The sequence below is a fragment of the Doryrhamphus excisus genome, chromosome 1, assembly GCF_030265055.1.
Source record: "Doryrhamphus excisus isolate RoL2022-K1 chromosome 1, RoL_Dexc_1.0, whole genome shotgun sequence".
NCBI lineage: Eukaryota > Metazoa > Chordata > Actinopteri > Syngnathiformes > Syngnathidae > Doryrhamphus > Doryrhamphus excisus.
The window spans coordinates 40,682,502-40,701,766 of record NC_080466.1 but is presented as its reverse complement, the minus strand read 5'-3'; the positions used below and the strand labels follow the sequence as shown (position 1 = coordinate 40,701,766).

At 43.5% G+C, this 19,265-nt stretch overlaps 3 protein-coding genes across 6 annotated transcripts in view; 1 reads left to right on the top strand and 2 right to left on the bottom strand.

Annotated features, from left to right (window-relative positions):
- LOC131126041 (sodium- and chloride-dependent GABA transporter 2-like) overlaps positions 1–1,430 on the bottom strand; it is a 36,993-nt gene extending 35,563 nt beyond the window's left edge. The window contains exons 1-2 of one of the 3 annotated variants that reach the window (XM_058068184.1): positions 1,339–1,430; positions 993–1,249 (exon numbers count right to left, since the gene is read on the bottom strand). In XM_058068184.1, the coding sequence (XP_057924167.1) occupies positions 993–1,249; positions 1,339–1,415 (334 nt within the window). In that variant the 5' untranslated portion in view covers positions 1,416–1,430. Of the gene's footprint in view, positions 1–992; positions 1,250–1,338 lie in introns of those variants that run through there. The other 2 variants (XM_058068191.1, XM_058068204.1) reach the window with 2 other exon arrangements.
- Positions 1,431–3,093: 1,663 nt separating this feature from the next.
- On the bottom strand, positions 3,094–15,102 carry frs3 (fibroblast growth factor receptor substrate 3). 2 transcript variants are annotated; one of them, XR_009131835.1, is made up of 8 exons: positions 14,803–15,102; positions 13,220–13,345; positions 13,051–13,139; positions 11,607–11,793; positions 11,230–11,391; positions 11,026–11,147; positions 9,280–10,953; positions 3,094–9,019 (listed from the first exon to the last, which is right to left on the bottom strand). XR_009131835.1 is itself a non-coding variant. In XM_058084461.1 (7 exons), the coding sequence occupies exons 3-7, from the start codon at positions 13,114–13,116 to the stop codon at positions 9,658–9,660; spliced, it is 1,833 nt and encodes a 610-aa protein (XP_057940444.1). In that variant the 5' UTR covers positions 13,117–13,139; positions 13,220–13,345; positions 14,803–15,102; the 3' UTR covers positions 3,094–9,657. The 2 variants fall into 2 exon arrangements, 1 of the variants encoding a protein (XP_057940444.1); XM_058084461.1 differs by having other exon boundaries at positions 3,094–10,953.
- A 669-nt stretch (positions 15,103–15,771) lies between these two features.
- tspo (translocator protein) lies at positions 15,772–18,025 on the top strand. Its single transcript, XM_058084480.1, has 4 exons — positions 15,772–16,306; positions 17,068–17,257; positions 17,331–17,469; positions 17,536–18,025. Exons 2-4 carry the CDS (start codon positions 17,085–17,087, stop codon positions 17,707–17,709), a joined length of 486 nt encoding a protein of 161 aa, XP_057940463.1. The 5' UTR covers positions 15,772–16,306; positions 17,068–17,084; the 3' UTR covers positions 17,710–18,025.
- Positions 18,026–19,265: the final 1,240 nt, after the last annotated feature.

The window sequence follows — 19,265 nt, the reverse complement described above, 5'->3', positions numbered from 1 at the left end:
TCAATTCCAACCATTTAAATCCGGATTCTGTTCACACCACGGTACTGAATCAACTAGTCTCAGAATCACTGATGGACTTCCCATAGCAACATCTGCTGTCCATTGTTACTCCAACAATATCAAGTAAAGTACACAACTAAGTCCTAAGAGTGGTTAGCACACAGGCCTCACAGCTAGGAGACCCGAGTTCAATCCCACCCTGTGTGGAGTTTGCATGTTCTCCCCGTGCATGCGTGGGTTTTCTCCAGGTACTCCGGTTTCCTCCCACATTCCAAAAACATGCTAGGTTAATTGGCGACTCCAAATTGTCCATAGGTATGAATGTGAGTGTGAATGGTTGTTTGTCTATATGTGCCCTGTGATTGGCTGGCCACCAGTCCAGGGTGTACCCCGCCTCTCGCCCGAAGACAGCTGGGATAGGCTCCAGCACCGGAATGTTTTGACATAAAGTTGTATGACATCCCCATCAGTGATGTAGTACATCAACAGTGACCTTCCCGCCAACTTCATCACATGGGTCAGTTTTTGGCGTTGAAGAAAGTAGTTCCGGCGAGTTCTCGGGGTGACTTTCTTAAAGGGGAACTGCCCTTTTCTTGAAATCATCCACCATCTTTATGTGAAACATGACCACGTCTTTCCCTTTTCTGTGCATTTAAAGAGAGAAAAAGAGCTAGCATGTGGGCGCTAACAATGCATGTCACGGGACACACCTATTTTAACTGTAAAGCACAAAAAAAACGGATCTGTATATAAACCAAGCAGCGACATTGTTATTGGAGCAGATAACACAGAACTATTTTTCTGCCCCCTTTCATGCCCCTACCAAGAGGTAACAGCCCACTCTAAAACAAAGCCACAGGACACCCATCTGTACTGGGAAGCAAGAACGAGCATAGGAACAGCTAGGAACCAAATGATGTATAAAGTTTTAGCCCACAATGTTTGGTTCCTATACGCCGACATGGACTACATATATAGCTATGGTGACTTACTCAATGGACAGTTGTCTTTCTGGTCCAGCTGGTCCGGGTCGTCTTTTCCAGTAGATTTCGGATCGTTTTTTTCCCCACTGCAGGTTTTGTTCGTGCTAACAATTCTTTGTTGGTTGTGATCCAACCTCTTGGAGCACTGTCCTCCTCGCCACACACACACAATGCTGTGCCCATTTACGTCACCTGTTTCACCTGCTGGGATAGTGAAAGCACATCTTGGCACGTTTTTTATCTCGCCGACTCTCGTGACGCTCCTGCTAAGCAGCGTGAAGAGAAGAAGTCAATAAAAAAATATGTACAAAATGGATGAAAACCACATCAACAAACAAAAAGCATTTCTTCTCACCCGAGCAAAGGTTCAGGGCAAGGCTTGCGTTTTTTGGGCGACCGAGGTGAGTCAGCCGGTCCGAGGGGCGTCAACATAAACGTGCTCCACTCTGTGTTCCCTGCTTAGATTTCACAAAATGTTTGTCAAATATACTTTTAAAAAGTGCCGTTTCTCATACACATAAAGAGAGCAAAGTAGAAAGACAGAGTACTTCCAACATATTTTCCTCTTACATATTTATCATTTGTGTCACTTTAAAAGGAAAACTGCACTTTTTTTTTTAGGAAAACATCCACAATGCTTATGTGAAATTGGAACACGTTTCTTTCCCTTTTCTGTAGACCCAAGGGTCGCTGGAGCCTATCCCAGCTGTCTTCGGGCGAGAGGCGGGGTACACCCTGGACTGGTGGCCAGCCAATCACAGGGCACATATAGACAAACAACCATTCATACTCACATTCATACCTATGGACAATTTGGAGTCGCCAATTAACCTAGCATGTTTTTGGAATGTGGGAGGAAACCCGTGTATGAGTTAATATGAGCTAGCTAACAATGCACGTCATTGAGATGTATCTATTTGGACTACAAAACGTTTTATATACATGCTGCATATTAAAACGTGTATAATAGTACATATAATACTTACTGTTGCGGTCTCCTTTTACCTTTCCGGTGTGATTTATTGGTAGGCAAACCGAGGATATAAGTATGATGGCAAAATATGCTTGGTACAAAAAGCGGTTAACAAAAATACGGCTTATAAATATATAAATAAACGCTCTCATGGGGATGGCTGTGTCTTCCAGCACATGACTTGTGGCTCCAGTTCTACAAAATGCATCCAGTCCGTGTGATTGACGCTGAGCGAGGTGTTGTGTTAGCTGCTACAATAACAATATGGCTGTAGCTCATCAGTTATGTAAATAGAACACCGTCTGCGTTTTTTTTTTTAGCGTCAAAATAGGTAGGTTGCAAAGATGTGCATTGTTAGCTAGCTCATACCGACTCATTTTCTCTCATTAAAATGCACAATAAAGGGAAAGAAATATGTGTTGATGTTTTTAAAGTACAGTTATCTTTAATACTGGTCCTATCCTAGTCTTGGGTCGGGTTTCGAGCAACCGTACCAGAGTTCCTTTTAACTAAAACAAAGTTCTGACTGTGGTTAAGTGAAAAGTGAGACCTAAAGCAAAGTGCTTTTGTCCATTCATTCGAGAGACACCAAAAAGGTCTGAAAAGCAAAGTTGACACTGTTTAATGCACAATAAGATATTTTCATGGCATCATTTTTAATATTGGAATTACATTGACTTGTACATTTTGGACAAATCCACACTCTAGAAATGATAAAAGTCCCCAACGTGTCTGTATCGCTAAGTTCTTAGGACATTTCATTAGGAACTCATCTGCGTGTGGAATGATTAAAGAGGGTAGGAGGGGGAAGAAAAAAAAATCCCCCCCCCCACCAATGTCCATTTTGACAGTCCAACAAGTGAAGCAAATGGGCTTCTAATGGCTATATCAGACCGTCACCCATGGATGCACACAGACATTCAACAAACACTTGAAGAAACATTTTGTCTTTTCTTTTTTTTTTTTTCAATTGCAAAATGAGACAAAAACATAAAGAACCCTTTGTGCCGCTCGGGCTTCAACATGAATTATTTAAACTGCCAGTTTTGCATTCGTGTCTCAAGCAGTGGTGCCCCATCCCACCCTGTCCCGTCCCAATCCCACCCCATCCCATCCCACCCCCCACCATCCCTCCTCGGTCCAAACATTTGACATGCTCAAGCAGATTTGGCACTCTTTCAATGGAGGAACTGACACAGTCGTTACAAAGCCAGGCCAAAGCAGCCTTCATGTACAATACATCACCCCCTGGTGGCACCAAGGAGTATGACAACTATTACCAATACAAAGTCAAAATATGACAAAAAAAAAGTTACATTTTTGTGGAATAAAGTCATAATTTAAAAATAATAAAGTTGTACGATTATATGATACATACTTAAAGCGAGGACAAGCGTTACAGGAAATGGATGGATGTACTTAAAGCTGTGTTAATTAATATGTGACGAACGGTGAAATAGTCCTCCATTCTTAAACTGCTACTTGAAAAAAGCATGAAATAATAATACAAAACAAAAAGTATTACAGTTATTCACCAACGCCACAGGTTAACTGCCTGCGAGTACAAGCCACATATCCCAAACTAAACAACAATAATAAACTGAGGTAGCAAAAAAGGTGGTACTAACATTTTGAGGTGATACTTGGTGGAAAAAAGTTGGAGAACCATTAAAAAATGTCATCAATAAAAATAAAAAAAACTTCACTTTTTTGGGGGGTAATTTTTATGTGAGACACAAACACACATCTTTCTCCTTTTGGTGCAAAAACAGCTAAAATGAGGTAGCTAAGAATGCATCTATGCATCCAGGAAGGAAGTTCCGGGAATGCTTAAAATCATCAAATTCGGGAAATATACTGCAAATATTACAGCATGCTCAGCATGGATATAAAACCTTGTTGGAGAATTTTTGGAGGCGGGCTTTCCAGGCGGAATAGGTGCGTCCTGTTAAGTGCATTAATTAGCTGCCTCTTTTTAGCTGGTATATCTGTTTATATCTTTAGCACACAAAGAAAAGATGTGTATTCATGTATCACATAAGGGTTGTAGGTGATGGGCAAAATTCCCACAATTTTAGTATTTTGACTTTATTCTCAGAAAAAAGTAACTATTTTAGGGACCTTTGCACCCCAGAATATTACCACTTTATTTTCGTAACGTTGTGATTTTTTTTTCTTTTTCCCTAACACTCCTACAATGGTGGTGATTGTACTGTTGTATTAAAAAATAAACAAAAAAAACACATACAGAATATCAATATATACCATTTTATCAGATATTTTGAGAAATATTTCTTTTGTGGCATGAACATGGCCATGAGGTTCTCATGTTTACAGTAAGAATGATATGAAATTGCCCTGATGAGGATGACATGTTGCTGTTAAGACTTTTTTGTCTTGCCTTTCACGTTTCTAGCATCTTGACATCAGAAAAACAAAGAAGGAAAAAAAGAGAAAAAAAAAACGAGTCGTCACATTTAGTCATTCGTCAGAAATTTAGCTGCTAAGAATTCAGGTTAGCACAATTAACTTTGTTGACATTATCTCCCAACTCTACTTTCTGAAATGCTACAAAATGAGAAGATTTGTCATGTCAGGGAAAAGTGGGAATTTAGAAGAATTAATTTGATGAGAGTTTGATGATAAACTTCCTGGCTTTATAATGCTAATGTTAGCCAGGTAAGCTACATCTCCAGTGATGAGGGTTTTAGGTTAGCATCTTTTTTTTAAATTTGAAAAAATTCCATATTAGAAGAGCTACAAATGATAAGTTTAAAAAGCCAAAGATGTTACGCTATTGTTTTTCATTGGGAGAATATTCAATATTCCTACTAAGTAAAGGTAACATTAAACTATTATATTCATTTGATTAAGACTTCCATTAAGCTTCCTGACTTTGCTAATGCTAAGCACTGTTAGCAAGCAAAGCTACATCCTCCAGTGATAACAAATGGGATTTTTGGTTATCGTCTCTTTTGAAATTTGAAAAATAACATATTAGAACAGCAGAAAATATAAAAAAATGATGATTTGCGTGTGCGTTTAAAACTGTTTTGAGCTGGGAGAAGTGACTTCCTGGAGTGCATGCTAGCTGTCAAACGGCTAACAAGGCGTGACGTTCTATTAAATGCTACAGACTGCTCAGTCGGACGTTTTTATTTAAGGAAACAGATGACATCTCAAATAATTAACGAGGTAAGACTTAAATGATAAACATCCTGACTTTACAAGGCTAAAGCGACGTTTACACTTGCACGCATTTTGCCTCCGCATTGTCACCAAATTTGCCATAGCAATACGTGTCATTTAATTAATTATGAAAAGCGTGAGGACTAGTTTGTGCACTGTTTGCATTCTGTTCACGCATGAATTACGCACACTTACCCACGACTTTACACCTTGTCAAATGCGGTTTACGTCGAGTGCATGACAAGAGTACACGCGATGTGCATTTTACCTGCATGGGTACGCATTGTTACCACCATGTCCCGCATCCATGCCGTTATTTGGTGATGCCGCGCAACATCGGACATCACCCCCAGCTTCATTAATTCCTCTATTTTATATATTATAAGCTTGTGTAATAAAGAAAGCTATTTTTTAAACTATATTTTATACTACACTTATATAAAGTGTCCATTTACTTGTATTTACAATATTTCTACAGTAAACATTCAAATATTGCTTCCTATATCCCTTTTATTTATTTTAATATTATTATATTTTATTCATATTGCATTGCATTTGATTTATTTTGGATCAATAAGGACTGTCTAAGTCTGACTAGAAGACATTGCTTTGGGCATTATGATAAATGAACCCAAAAATCCAAGACGTTCCAGAAATTACAAGACAATTCCCCCTCAAATTGCTCCAAGAGGTGGTGGAAGTGGTCACCCATTCATGTGAATGAGACACGCAGAGGAACGCTTTAATGCGCACCGCCCGCATTATTGGCACATAGGAGATGCGTTGACATTGCATTTACGAAATAATGCGTGCCACTAATTTTGAACATTTTACCCCGCCTTCACACCTGTTAATGACCAATTTGCTGATTGGCCACTGCGGAGACGAAGTGCGTGCAAGTGTAAATGAAGCTTAAAAGCCATTAGCTACATCTCCTGTGATGACAAACAGAATTTTAGGTTAGCAGTTCCTTTAAAATTTCCGAAATAAGTAAAAAATAGTAAAACTATTTAAATATAAAAAGTGAAACCATGTTATGTGTTGAGAGAACCGGCTTCCTGGAGTATGCGATAGTGAAGTAACAAGGCTAACCAATGTCATCGCCACATATCAGTTCATTTTGTTACACTTGTCCACCAGATGGCGCTACTTCTTCCCCCATACAAAGCAAGCAGCAAAAGGGTGCCTTGCTATTGATGTTGGAGGAGGCATCTGCTGCCAATCAAATATACCAGCTGGAAGAATGAAAGATGACATTTTTCCCCCTATATGCCAAACTGTTTTCTTTGCATTTTTCTTTGACGACAGGCAAACAGCGGCCATGTTCCCCCATGTGAAAGGCACAGTGAGAAAAGTGTGGCAATGGAATCGGAGATAACGCGGCGTGATGTTGAAACGGTAAACACAGAGCAAGCCCTTTTAGTTAAACAACCCGCTCGATAAATTAAGTATGAGGAACTCCAACAATACCACTTGTTATCTCGACTTGTGGCTCCTTGCCCTCCAGATAACGACGGGCGAGAGCAACGCTGACCGTGGGTGACCCCCCCCTTCTCCCCACCAGCCCCGGGTGTCGCATGCCTGAGGCGTAAACACCACGCTTGGTGAGATCGTGTGTGTGTGTGTAGTGGAACTATTAGCGGACTTGATTATAGGAGAAGTAGCAGTTTGGGTGCTTGCGAGGTTATAAACAAGTTTAAAGACATTTTGACCAAGATGTCTTGTTGTCAAGTGTGGAACGTTGGCACGCTGAAAGGCTCAGGACAGTGAGCGAGTGTATGGCACTGGAAATGTCCATGACAATGTAAGCACAATATCGTACAATCGTGACAAACCATAATCTATGACGTGAAGGCAGACGTCCATGACATGAAGACTCCTAGTTCTGATGTCAAAAGGTACTTATTGCAAATGTAAACACCAGTCAACAGCCTTTAAAGACAACTTAAATATTAATTTTAACTTCAGAATTGGGATTTTTAAGGCTTCTGTGTTGGGATATACGGTGGTACCTCGGCTTTTGTTATTAATTAATCCGTTCCAAAAGCTTAGATGAAAACTGAAGCCATTGAGAGTCACCTTTGATGGACTACACTGCTGATATGGTTGTCGTCCAAACTATCCCTTTAGAGGGGACCTATGATGCTTTTTTCCACTTTTCCGACCTATAAACGTAGTTCGACTGTTATATTCTCGTGATAAACAATGTCAAAGTTTCCGATAATGAGGTTTGCACATTTGGAAGTGAGCCCTGAAAGAAGTTTGGGATGGCTCAAAACGCTCGGTTTTAAAAGGCGGGGTAAAACTGCCTCTTTGTGACATCACAGAGGGGCGGAATTCCTTATATATATAAAGTCTCTGCCCTCCCCCAAGCCCTGCGCTGCTGTTTGTTTACAACAAGAGGTGGTTGGCGTTCCTGATTCCCTACCAGCAAAAGAAATGCATTTTAATCTGTCAACGGCATTTTGTTTTGTGAACAAGGACCAGAATGTAGCTGGACTAGCCGACAAACTTGCTGAAGCCTGACGCCGTTCCAATTTTACGCAGTCGTGTGGAAGAGTCAGAAGGGCAAGCAGTAAGTAACAATTTATCAGTTTATCCTAACTGTTTATTTTGTGTAAATAATAGAGCAAAAGCATTTATATGCATAGCATTATAGCATAAATTGAGTGGGGTTTCTAATAGCTTTTCCCACCACAATTAGTGACTCTACCAGAGTTTTACATTAAAACAGACCATGAACCATGAAATCCAAAGAAATACAACTGAATAGGTGCAGATTCTGGAAGCACTAGAACACTTTCTGTGCTGGTTATGGTGTGTAGCTGCTCTATAGTCCACAACTCAATACAAAGGGCCAAGAAATGAGCATAATATGTCCCCTTTAAGTGATAACTAATCCCTGTGGACAAATTGTTTTGTTAATAGAATATACCAGAACTTCAGAGGTTCCACTGTATGCCTCTTCTGACTTGTGCAGCACAGAAGCCCCCCTCAGAAAAAGCTCAAAAAGGCAAAGAAAACCTTTGAATATGCATTTGATGGCTTATGTAGATGTAGTGCTAATGCTAATATGTCAAGTCGGCTTGCAAGTGAGTCAATATTAAATACAGTATTTAAGTATTGACCAGAAAATGTTACATGGAACAGGATGATGCTACTTTAAGGACCTAACAATATGGTCAAAAGCATTATTATTATCATCATTAACGTCTTGCGCCACAATGACAGTTGATGTGAATGAGGTGAAATGTGCATTTTTTTTAAATTCATCTTCAAAAAAAAAAAAAAAAAAAAAGATGAATTCTTTTTCAAGTTTGCGTCCCCACACTTCTCACACCGTCTCTCCAGCCCTATCATATATTTTTGAAAACAATTGGCACATTTGATTTCATTATGTTTGATTTTGGCACTTAAAAGTAGAAATAAAGTCTCTTTTAAAATTGTCACAATAGAACCAAGCACAGTTATAATTCCAAACTTTGGTCTCCAGGCTAACAACTGGATTACACACAAACACAAAAAAAATAACAATTCAATTGCTGGTTGTCACATGGAAAATAATAGTAATACACTTAAAAGAGGGACTCATAAATAATGCAATAAATAAATAAATATTCTACAGATGGCGGAGAGTAATTTCCAATAAAAAAATAACCTTGCTTACCTTTGAAGCAGACCGTTCATACCTGATGACGGGCAAAGTGTCGAATCAGCACATTTGAGGTGATCTTAATGAGCGTCTATGAGGTTACACAGGATGTCGTCTTCCAAACCTTGAAAGAACTACAAATGCTGGCCCAACGTCAGTGAAACAATGTGGCCTCCTGCCTTCTTTTGAGTATACGAGGAACGTGCGGCTCAGGTGGAGAGGCTGCGGAAACAAAGAGCATCTTCAAAAGTGCAATACGCTGTGGATGGAGGTGCAGGTATGCTACTTGGGAGAGGGACGAGGCTCACTGATTTCACTTTGTGCTACTTGTCCCAAAAAAAAAAAAAAAAAACAACCTCTCAGTCAGAACCCGACGTCCCCAGAACCCGAAGAATACAATTCCATAGGATTGTGTGCAAACTGCTCTACGGGCATTCATGAAGAAATAAGGAGCTGCTTAAAGTGACCACGCTGCCACCTACCATGAGGTACAAACACTTCTTCTGCAAAGCGTGGATGCCGCCTGGCCGAGGAAGTACGTGAACGCAACAAGAAGAGTGGGAATGGTGCGGGGACCGTAAGTCACGTTACAAGATGGAAATGGCTCCACACAGACACCTCCGCTCCCGTTCGCTGCCGGGTATGACGGAAAAACATCCGGCAAAGAGTACTTGAAAGTGAAACTCCAGAGAGAACGTCACAACACGTAGCTAATAAATAACAGCATCGAATGGCAGAGGCTCCCTGCTACCGTCCGAGTCAGCGCCACAATCCAAAAGGACGGATGACAGTGAAGGGTCCGGTGTGCTCAAATGAAGATCCATCCGTGGTCAAGTCCGCTCCTCCATGGTGGACGTGGTCTACAGAGGCAGGTCTGTGCTGTTGTGACGAGTCTTTCTGGAAGTGCCGTCATCCCTGGGCAGAGCTTTTTGCAGGTTGGACATGGCCGCCGTCTTCTTCAGGTCAATGACGGCGTAGCATTCGCTGCGCCTGGGAGCCTGCGGGCCGCATTTTTTGGGCGGCAGACGCTGGTGCTGCGGCGGGCCGCCCCCGCCGCCACCAAGAGCTTCTCCCTTGAGGTCCACCTGGATGTAGTTGAGCCGCGGCTGAGGCATGTGGCCGTGCTCGCAGGCTCCGACCCCTGACCTGGAGCGTCTGCGGAAATCAAAGCTAAAAATGCGGCCCCCTCTGTCGGGCTGACATGGCCTTGGATGCGGGGGGCAGCTGTGTCGCAGCCTTGGCGGCTGCACCTGCTCTGTGTTGACGTAGTTCTGAAGAGCGTCCCTGTGGATGCCCCGCCCATCCTGGTGGTAGCCGTTGGTGGTCTCGGGGCCTTCGGAGAACTCGTACTCATCAAAGTCTTCTTCTTCCTCTTCGTACTCCTCCTCGTCTGCCTCGTCGTCTTCTTCTTCCTGTTCGTCGTCACGCTGCAGGGCGCTGTACTCCCACACGGGGGGAAGCGAGGGTAGGTTCTCGTAGTTGAGCAAGGCCGTCCGGCGGTGACCTCCGCCCATGGCCCTCTCACAGCCATAGCCTTGCGGGGGAAGCGAGGACGGTCGGTGGGGGTGCAGGAGGGAGTGAGGGTGACTGTCTCCGGTGCTGCTGCTGCTGCTGGAGCCCACGGACTGGGACACGCTGCTGGGACTCAGCCGCTGCTTGCGGCTGCTCCTCAGGCCGTTGATGTTCTCGTAGGTCAGCTCGGCGCTCTGGCAGCTGTCCGGGTGCTCGTGGCACGGGTGCCTGTGTGGGTGATGATGGAAGTGGTGATAGGAGAGGGAGTTGCACATCTGCAAGGAGGGCTCGTCTCCGTCCGTCTCTGAGCCTGTTGCGCCCTCTGCTGGCTGAAGGCTGTGGGGGCCGTGAGCGAGCCGCTCCCTCTCGCGTTCCCTCTCTCTTTGAAGATGGCGCTGCGCTGGCGTGGGGCCCAGCATGAACTTCACCTCCTGTGATGACGGCTGGAGGAACACCTGAGGATCTTTATGCTCCTCCAGGGGGCAGCACCGCAGGTTGGACTGAGTATTCCCTTGACCCGCACCTGGCATGGCCCCGCGTGTCGTTTCTGGGAAAGTGCTGGGCCGCACCTCAGGGAGGGCGTGCACGCAGTGACGCATGGCAAGATCGCCCTCCATGGTCACAGTGTTCACGTAGGTGTGTGTCTGGAAGAAACCAAAGCGGACCTCGAGTTCAAACGGTCACAATGAACAGACAGCAGTATGGTTGTGTCTAACCTGGTCTTCCAAGCCCATGAGGTTGTGTCCGTGTTCCTCGGCAAGGGAAGGCTGGGAGGACTCTCCTCTGATTGGATAACCGGGGTATCCGTTGGGAAAAGCCTGCACGGGGAATGCTGGAGCTGCGAGCACATTTGCAACACACGCTGTAAAGAAACGAAACCTGGCGAAGCATCACGGGTGTAAGCTGGCTGTGTGACTGACTATTGGGAGTCTGCGGTGTGTGAGACATCTCCATTTCTGCCGTGTGGCCGCTGCGAGTCATCATCATGGACTCCTCCACCACGTTGATGCTGTTGCATTGCATCAGCTCCTGGAGCAGGTTGAAGATCTCCTCAGCGCGAGCGCACTTGAAGGCGAAGATCCCTGATCATGGAGACACAAGAACAAGGTGGGTGATGTTACATTTATTTCGGAAGACACACACACAAAATGCGCAAAGTTGCAAGAAGCAGTACAGCGTTACTTTTCTGAGTAATCGTTGATTAAATATGCATAGTAGTAGTACCCGCTCAATCCAGTAAAATTCTGCCTTTACAAAAGAGAATAATAATGTCTTGTTTTGTTCCGTTTTCACTCACCCTGTCCAGTCTGACAGCGGCGGCCGCTCTCAAAAGAAAACAAGTTGGAGTCGTAGCCGTAGCGGCGCAGGCAGAGGTACGGCCACCTGATGGCGTCCCTCTTGCGTGTGTGAAGAATGAGCTCGGTCTGAGTGAGCTCCATGATGCCAGAGCCCAGCTCATTGCCTTCATCGTCCACATTGACGACCTGGGACGGAAAAAAGGAGTTAATGATAGCATCATTCATTCATTCATTTTCTACCGCTTTTCCTCACGAGGGTCGCGGGGGTGCTGGAGCCTATCCCAGCTGTCTTCGGGCGAGAGGCGGGGTACACCCTGGACTGGTGGCCAGCCAATCACAGGGCACATATAGACAAACAACCATTCACACTCACATTCATACCTATGGACAATTTGGAGTCGCCAATTAACCTAGCATGTTTTTGGAATGTGGGAGGAAACCGGAGTACCCGGAGAAAACCCACGCATGCACGGGGAGAACATGCAAACTCCACACAGAGATGGCTGAGGGTGGAATTGAACCCTGGTCTCCTAGCTGTGAGGTCTGCGCGCTAACCACTCGACCGCCGTGCCGCCCTGATAGCATCATATGATGACAAAAAGTATAATACAGTACCGTAAAACGGGTTTATAAGGGACAATTTTAGGGGTAATAAGGGACAATTCATTCATTTTCTACCGCTTTTCCTCACAAGGGTCGGGCGAGAGGCAGGGTACACCCTGGACTGGTCGCCACCCAATCACAAGGCACATATAGACAAACAACCATTCACACTCACATTCATACCTATGGACAATTTTTGCCAATTAACCTAGCATGTTTTTGGAATGTGGGAGGAAACCGGAGTACCCGGAGAAAACCCACACATGCACAGGGAGAACATGCAAACTCCACACAGAGATGGCCGAGGGTGGAATTGAACCCTGGTCTCTTAGTTGTGAGGTCTGCGCACAAACCACTCAACCACCGTGCAGCCAATAAGGGACTTTTTTTTTTAATGTAATTCTGCTTGTGTTGTTTTTTTTCAATGAAGCATATATTCTTGAACAAATTGTTCAAAAAACGTTTTCCCGAAAATTGTCCTTTATTAAGGAGTTTGCATGTTCTCCCCGTGCATGCGTGGGTTTTCTCCGGGTACTCCGGTTTCCTCCCACATTCCAAAAACATGCTAGGTTAATTGGCGACTCCAAATTGTCCATAGGTATGAATGTGAGTGTGAATGGTTGTTTGTCTATATGTGCCCATGGCTAAGATGATTAAGGCAGCGGCCATGACAGTCACAACCACGGCACAATTTGTTCACTGTGAGGTGTACTCACATGTGTGGCCAGATATTTAGACAACAATTGCAAGTTGTACACTGACTACTCTAAAGTATTAACCAAGTTAACCTTCTGTAGGATTCCCCATTAAAATGATATACTGGAATGAAATGGCACAAACCTTAAACTTGGTGAGATGGTTGTCTCGGATGGGGTCCCTGTACAGACAACTCCAACAGCTCCCCATGGCTTCAGCAGGCCAGCTGAAACCTACCACAGTCACACACACGCATACGTAGATTAGTGCTAACTGCATGTAACAACAAACTCTCATCCAACACACTTCTTACTCAGTCCAGGCCATCGGTGTGAAGGGACGCACGCTTCAGTCCAAGGATCTTCTGCTGGGCGTCGTCGTCACAAGCCACTTGCTTTGCTGGACGGGCATCTTCAGGGGAGGCATCATGCTCTTGGCCCTGGAAGAGCAAAATGTTGATGATGAGAATCTGGATACTATGAAAATTCCACTGCAGACTTTTTACAGGTACTCATTAACGATTGGGATTATTTTTCAAAGTCTCCGTCTACGCCATATAGTACTTCCTGACTGTACCAACTAAAACACTATTTATTTTGCCTTTGACATAACTGAAGTTTTCAATTCCACCCTCGGCCATCTCTGTGTGGAGTTTGCATGTTCTCCCCGTGCATGCGTGGGTTTTCTCCGGGTACTCCAGTTTCCTCCCACATTCCAAAAACATGCTAGGTTAATTGGCGACTCCAAATTGTCCATAGGTATGAATGTGAGTGTGAATGGTTGTTTGTCGAAATGTGCCCTGTGATTGGCTGGCCACCAGTCCAGGGTGTACCTCGCCTCTCGCCTGAAGACAGCTGGGATAGGCTCCAGCACCTCCCGCGACCCTCGTGAGGAAAATGAATAACTGAAGTTACGGAGAAGCAGGTTTGAAAAAGATTTTTTTCTTGTTTTTTTCAAGCTGCTGTGGCTGGCCTTGCCTTCAATCTACAATGAAGGGCAGCATGGTGGCTGTGAGGGTTTGGAATCTCTGTGTGGAGTTTGCATGTTCTCCCGTTGTACTCTGGCCTCCTACCACATCCCAAAACATGCATATTAATTGAAGACTTTAAATCAACCACATTGATCATACGTGTGCTGGGATTGACGCCTGTCAAGATCAGTATTGTTAGCCACTTATATCCCAAAAATATCATTTATGTAAAAATAGATGACTGTTGGCTTATACTATGCATGCCCACGGTGCAAAAAAAGAAGCCCATGTCTGAGTCAGTAAGCCAATAAATGATCCTACATGGCTGATTTGGAAGACAACATGACAAATATTGAATTTATTCTTCCCTTTTTTCTTATTACTGCTTCAAGTCAATGAGGGCTGACTCAGTTTTTGACTCAGCAGCTTAAGTAAATGACTACAAAGGTGTTGAGACATCAAGTTTAAAGACAGAGATATTCAAACCTTGACATCTTTTTTTTTTCTTTCTAATAAAGTGCAAAAGTAACCTGCGCGTCACTAAGTTCTAAACAATGTTGCACTTTGGTGTGACAACATCAACCACATCTGCAGGCAGGCAGGCAGACGCCTTCACCCCGCTGTGTGTGCTCCTCGGCCCGGCCACTAAAACACATGCACGCCGCCGCAGAGTGAGCGCTCCGAGGCGGGCCTCCACATCTCACCGAGGATGGAGTCCACACACCAGCATACGTTAAACACTTGACATCTAGCCGGGGAAGCGATGGGCTTCTCCCTTCCTACATCCATCCATCCATCCATCCATCCAAGAAAATCACAGCCAGTCTTCCCCATTATCCGCCACGGAGCTCCCAAACCGTCATTCGTTCCCACAGCTACCATAGCACCTAGCAACCCGGAGTGGAGAATGCTTCTCGGCTACTCACATGTCAGCCACCGTCTATTTGCTCTTCCCCACGCCGAGCGCGCTTGCAGGCGGCGGGCAGGTGTTGGCGGCGTCTGGTCGGCGAGGATGTGGCGCTCGACTCCGCGGAGACGTGGAGCCAAGATGCGGTGAGAGAACCGTGGTTGATAATGTTGTTATTTTTTTCTCTCTCTCTCTCTCTCTCTCTCTCTCTTATGACGCCCCCCCACTACTGCAGCAAGGCCCTTTCTGGCTGGATGACATTTGCCGAGCAGCTGGGGTCAAAGTGCACCAGCAGACAACGAGGCTGACAAGAAGGTAAGGAGTCGGGGTGGGCGGATCGATACAAACATCGACAATACTGATATCGGAGTGCTAGCAGCTTGGTATTATCGATATTTTTAGTTCTCTTCTGTTTTTTCCCCCACAAATCAATGAGTTTGTTGTTGTGCTGTTCAACTATATTGTTTTATTTATATTTATAGATAATATAGATAGAAGATGACTGGATTTAAATGAGAGCAAATTGTTCTTTTTGGTTTTGTTTACTTATTCTGCACTGTTTACTGTTTATTGTGCTCAAACAAATGTATGTAATTAAAGGACAATTGCACTTTCTAAAAATGTTGCCCATCATCCGCAATCGTTATGTGAGACATAAAGTGTTTTCCGTGTGTTCTAAAGATATAAAAACAGCTAAAAAAAAGGCAGCTAAGAATGCATGTAATGGGATGCACCTATTCCTATCTATAAAAACTGAAAAAACACAGAAAATGCACAATTTACATCTAAAGTGACGTGCATATTAGGCAAACTACAGCAACATTGTTATTATTGTTTTTAACAAAGTTAAACCTGTTAGCCACCTGTTAGCTACTAGCTGGCTAGCATCACCACAAACTCACTCACAATGCCTCAGGCTACTACCGAAAGGTAATGCTAAATATTGGAGCATGTACCTAAATGTACCTGTTATTATGTGCTCACGGCTTGGATATCAAACATTGCTGGAGGTTTTAAAGGAAAGAAAGACATCTTACATAAGGGTTGTCTGTGGATGATGGGCAACATTTTTTAAAAGTGCACTTTTCCTTTAAAGGAAATTATATCAAATTATTTTGGCAGCATTGTTATATTGTGTTATATAATATAATACATTTAAATTCAGGGAACAGGAAAATGTAGTACCCTAAAATACTTCTGACGTCCATGTCCTGTATTTAATTCTCAGGTGAACTGTAGTGAACCATCTTGAATATGTCATCGTCTTAGTATACTGCGCTGTGATTGGTGGATATGTTTGCCGAAACCGGAAGTTAAGACAAGTCAAGCCAGCGTTGTAATCATATTTGTGACATGCTAGCTCGGGAGGGACTGACCACATACTGTCGCTTTCGATAACGCTGCCCTGCCCATTAACGATATTGTTTTACTGATATCACGCTGCCACAGCCCGTTGTGGCCGCCGTCCGTCCTGAGACGAACATAGATCACTGAACGTTCTCTGAGGAGCAACAACAAGACAGGTAAGACAGCTGCTAACCTTCATGAAACTTTGCCCTGTTTCGAAACTGACTCGCTGAGACTTACGCTACAATTTATTTGCGTAACAAAATCATTTTCAGTAGTTTATCTTGTCGTCAGTGCAATCTTTGTTGTTTCTCCAAATCACGTTAACACGTTAATATAGAAAGTGAGGTAAAATACCCTGGTTATTTATTTTTTTTTTAATTTTATTTAGAATGTGACAAGATTTCTACTGCTTGAACTATTTCAGGCATTTTAATTTATTTGTACTATTGAATTTTAATAAAAGTACAACAGTCTGGCCAATTTGCCATCACGTGAGCCTCTCATAACATAAAAATAAATGACTAAATTATGATTTTACTTAACGTGAAAAACTATTATAAAATTAAAAAGTATCAATCATTTCTGTTGTGCACCTTGCATGTGTCTAAATGACGATAATGTACTTTAAAGTGAAGTAATGTAAAAGTCAAAGAGTAACATTACCTTACCTGCTGTGTTTGGTATTGTCCAGCAGAGGGCAGCATTGTCAACTCATCCAGATATGGAGAAACGCCTCACCAAGGAAATGTTGCATAATTGTATGCTTCCTAATGTTGTTCCCTTACGGCTTTTGTGTACTTATTTGTACTTTTTACATATACACTGTAACTTTGCACTTGTTCAACATAATAGATGCAACTGGTCTTAAGATTTTGATCAGTCGTGTATTAATTACAGTTTGGCAATAATGCAAAAAGTTACTCTTGCATAACAGGGGACCTTGACAAGAGAATGTGGCTGCCCTTGGTTGGAATGACTGCCCTGCCACACCTTGGGGGGCTCTATGGTGGGTACGTCACACGCAAAGAGGTGAAGACGTGGTACCCCACCCTGCAGAAACCATCATGGCGGCCCCCAAATGCAGCCTTCCCAGTGGTGTGGACCTGCCTGTATACAGGAATGGGGTGAGAATCATGACTGGAATGAGAATCATTCCTCAAGCGTTTCTGTGTTTCTAATTGGACTTTGGTGACATAGCTACGGATCCTACCTGGTGTGGAAAGAGCTCGGAGGTTTCAAAGAGGAGGCGCTGGTGCCGCTGGGACTTTACGGTCTGCAACTAGCTCTCAACTGGGCCTGGACGCCCATCTTCTTCGGTGCACACAAGCTCAAACTGGTAAGCTTTACGTGGAAGGATTCATTCCGAGAACATGTCTGACCTGTCTGGTGTCACCCGTGTCAGGCCTTCATGGAGATTGTGCTTCTAACCGGGACCGTTGGCGCCACCATGTGGTCATGGTATCCCATCAGCCGGCCCGCCGCTCTGCTGTTGGCGCCCTACCTGGCCTGGCTGGGCTTGGCTACCTCCCTCTGCTACTGCATATGGAGGGACAACCCCGAGACAAAAGATGAGTAGAAGATGTAGTATTAGTACTTGAGGACAAAACAAACCACACCAGCCTTAATTCGCCGGCGGTGCTTCCAAATGATCTTCAAATGTATTTTTCATTGCACAAAACTTTTGATTTTTGAAGCCACTTTTTGGATTGACATCACTATACTAGTTTGTTTATGACTTTGCCTTATTTTCTTCCAACCAGAAACTTCTTGTCTTCGTAACAGCCTGTTCTTAGAAGTACATGATCGTCTGTTTCTTTTATGTCTTAGTAATCCAATATAAAATGTTTTTCTATCATGGAATGGAATAACATGGAATAAATGATTGGTGCTCATCTTAAACCATGTGGATCCATCTGCTGCACATTACGATGGTAGTAACCAAGAATGTTCACAGGAGGCTAGCACAGGTACGTTGTGGAATAAAGCAGGGATTCCCATACACATACATACTCACGTTCACGTAATGTTCCATATTTCTGAGTTCAACCACGTGAAGAAAAAGTTCTTCATAAAACAATGAAAATGAATGATTAATTATTAAGGACTAGTACAAGAATGAAAACTATCCCCAATTCTAACACATGGCTCAGTTTACAACAGGTCATAGTTTTACTTCAAATGAATGAAGTATCAAAAGTATCGATATTGGGTATTTTAGAGCCCCAAGAGATGGTATCGGCAGTGTCGATATTTCGGTATCGATCTGCACATCAGTAGTGCATAGCGACCCTGGAGTTATGCTGCTATAGATTGTTTGTGTTCCGGTTGCCGTGAACGCACCACGGTTAGTGGTAGGGGCTTGTTAGCTGGCGTCAGTTGAGGAAGGACACTGTGGTGTTTGTTCCTTTTGGCGTGGTTACGCTCGACAGGAGCCGATTCCTTGAAATAAAAAGCTTGTTGATCAACCACCTAGTTACTTTAAATGCGCATGTGCAGACGTTACTTTATGCTAGGCAATGTTTCGGAGATTAAAGCATAACAACGATTTGCTCCGATTGTCTAAGTGTACATAATATGTGTGAAGACATTAGACATCAGACATTATGAAATTAATGCCTGCGACATGTCAAATGGCGTCTTTATACTCAGTTTGGATGAATACATCCGTAGTTTCGCAGCACTGGTTTAAGCTCCATAACTCATTTTACCCACTATTTACGTGTTGCTAGAAGCAAACATCGCCTAAGGTGTTTGCTAACGGCGTTTCCTTAACCCTCTTAGTAATAGCGTTTCCCGAAATACATGTTTCCACGACTTCCACATGCGAGAACGGCACATCAATGCAGTATTTTTTTCGAATACACTTGTTCGTCCGCCATTTCTTGGAGGCGGGGCTGATAACAGGACGTGACGTCACATGAAACCCAGCAATGGCGAGTAGTTACAACTCCGTCCGCTAGATGGCATTGTAACTACATGGTCTGCACTTAGTGTTATTCAATATTGATAAATTGAATGTTTTCGTAGTTTGAGCATAGAAAAACCTGTTTATTACCTTTTAAACATTTTTGCCATCATTGCACCACTCTGAATATGAAATAACACCCCAAAAGTCACCTTCACACTTTTACT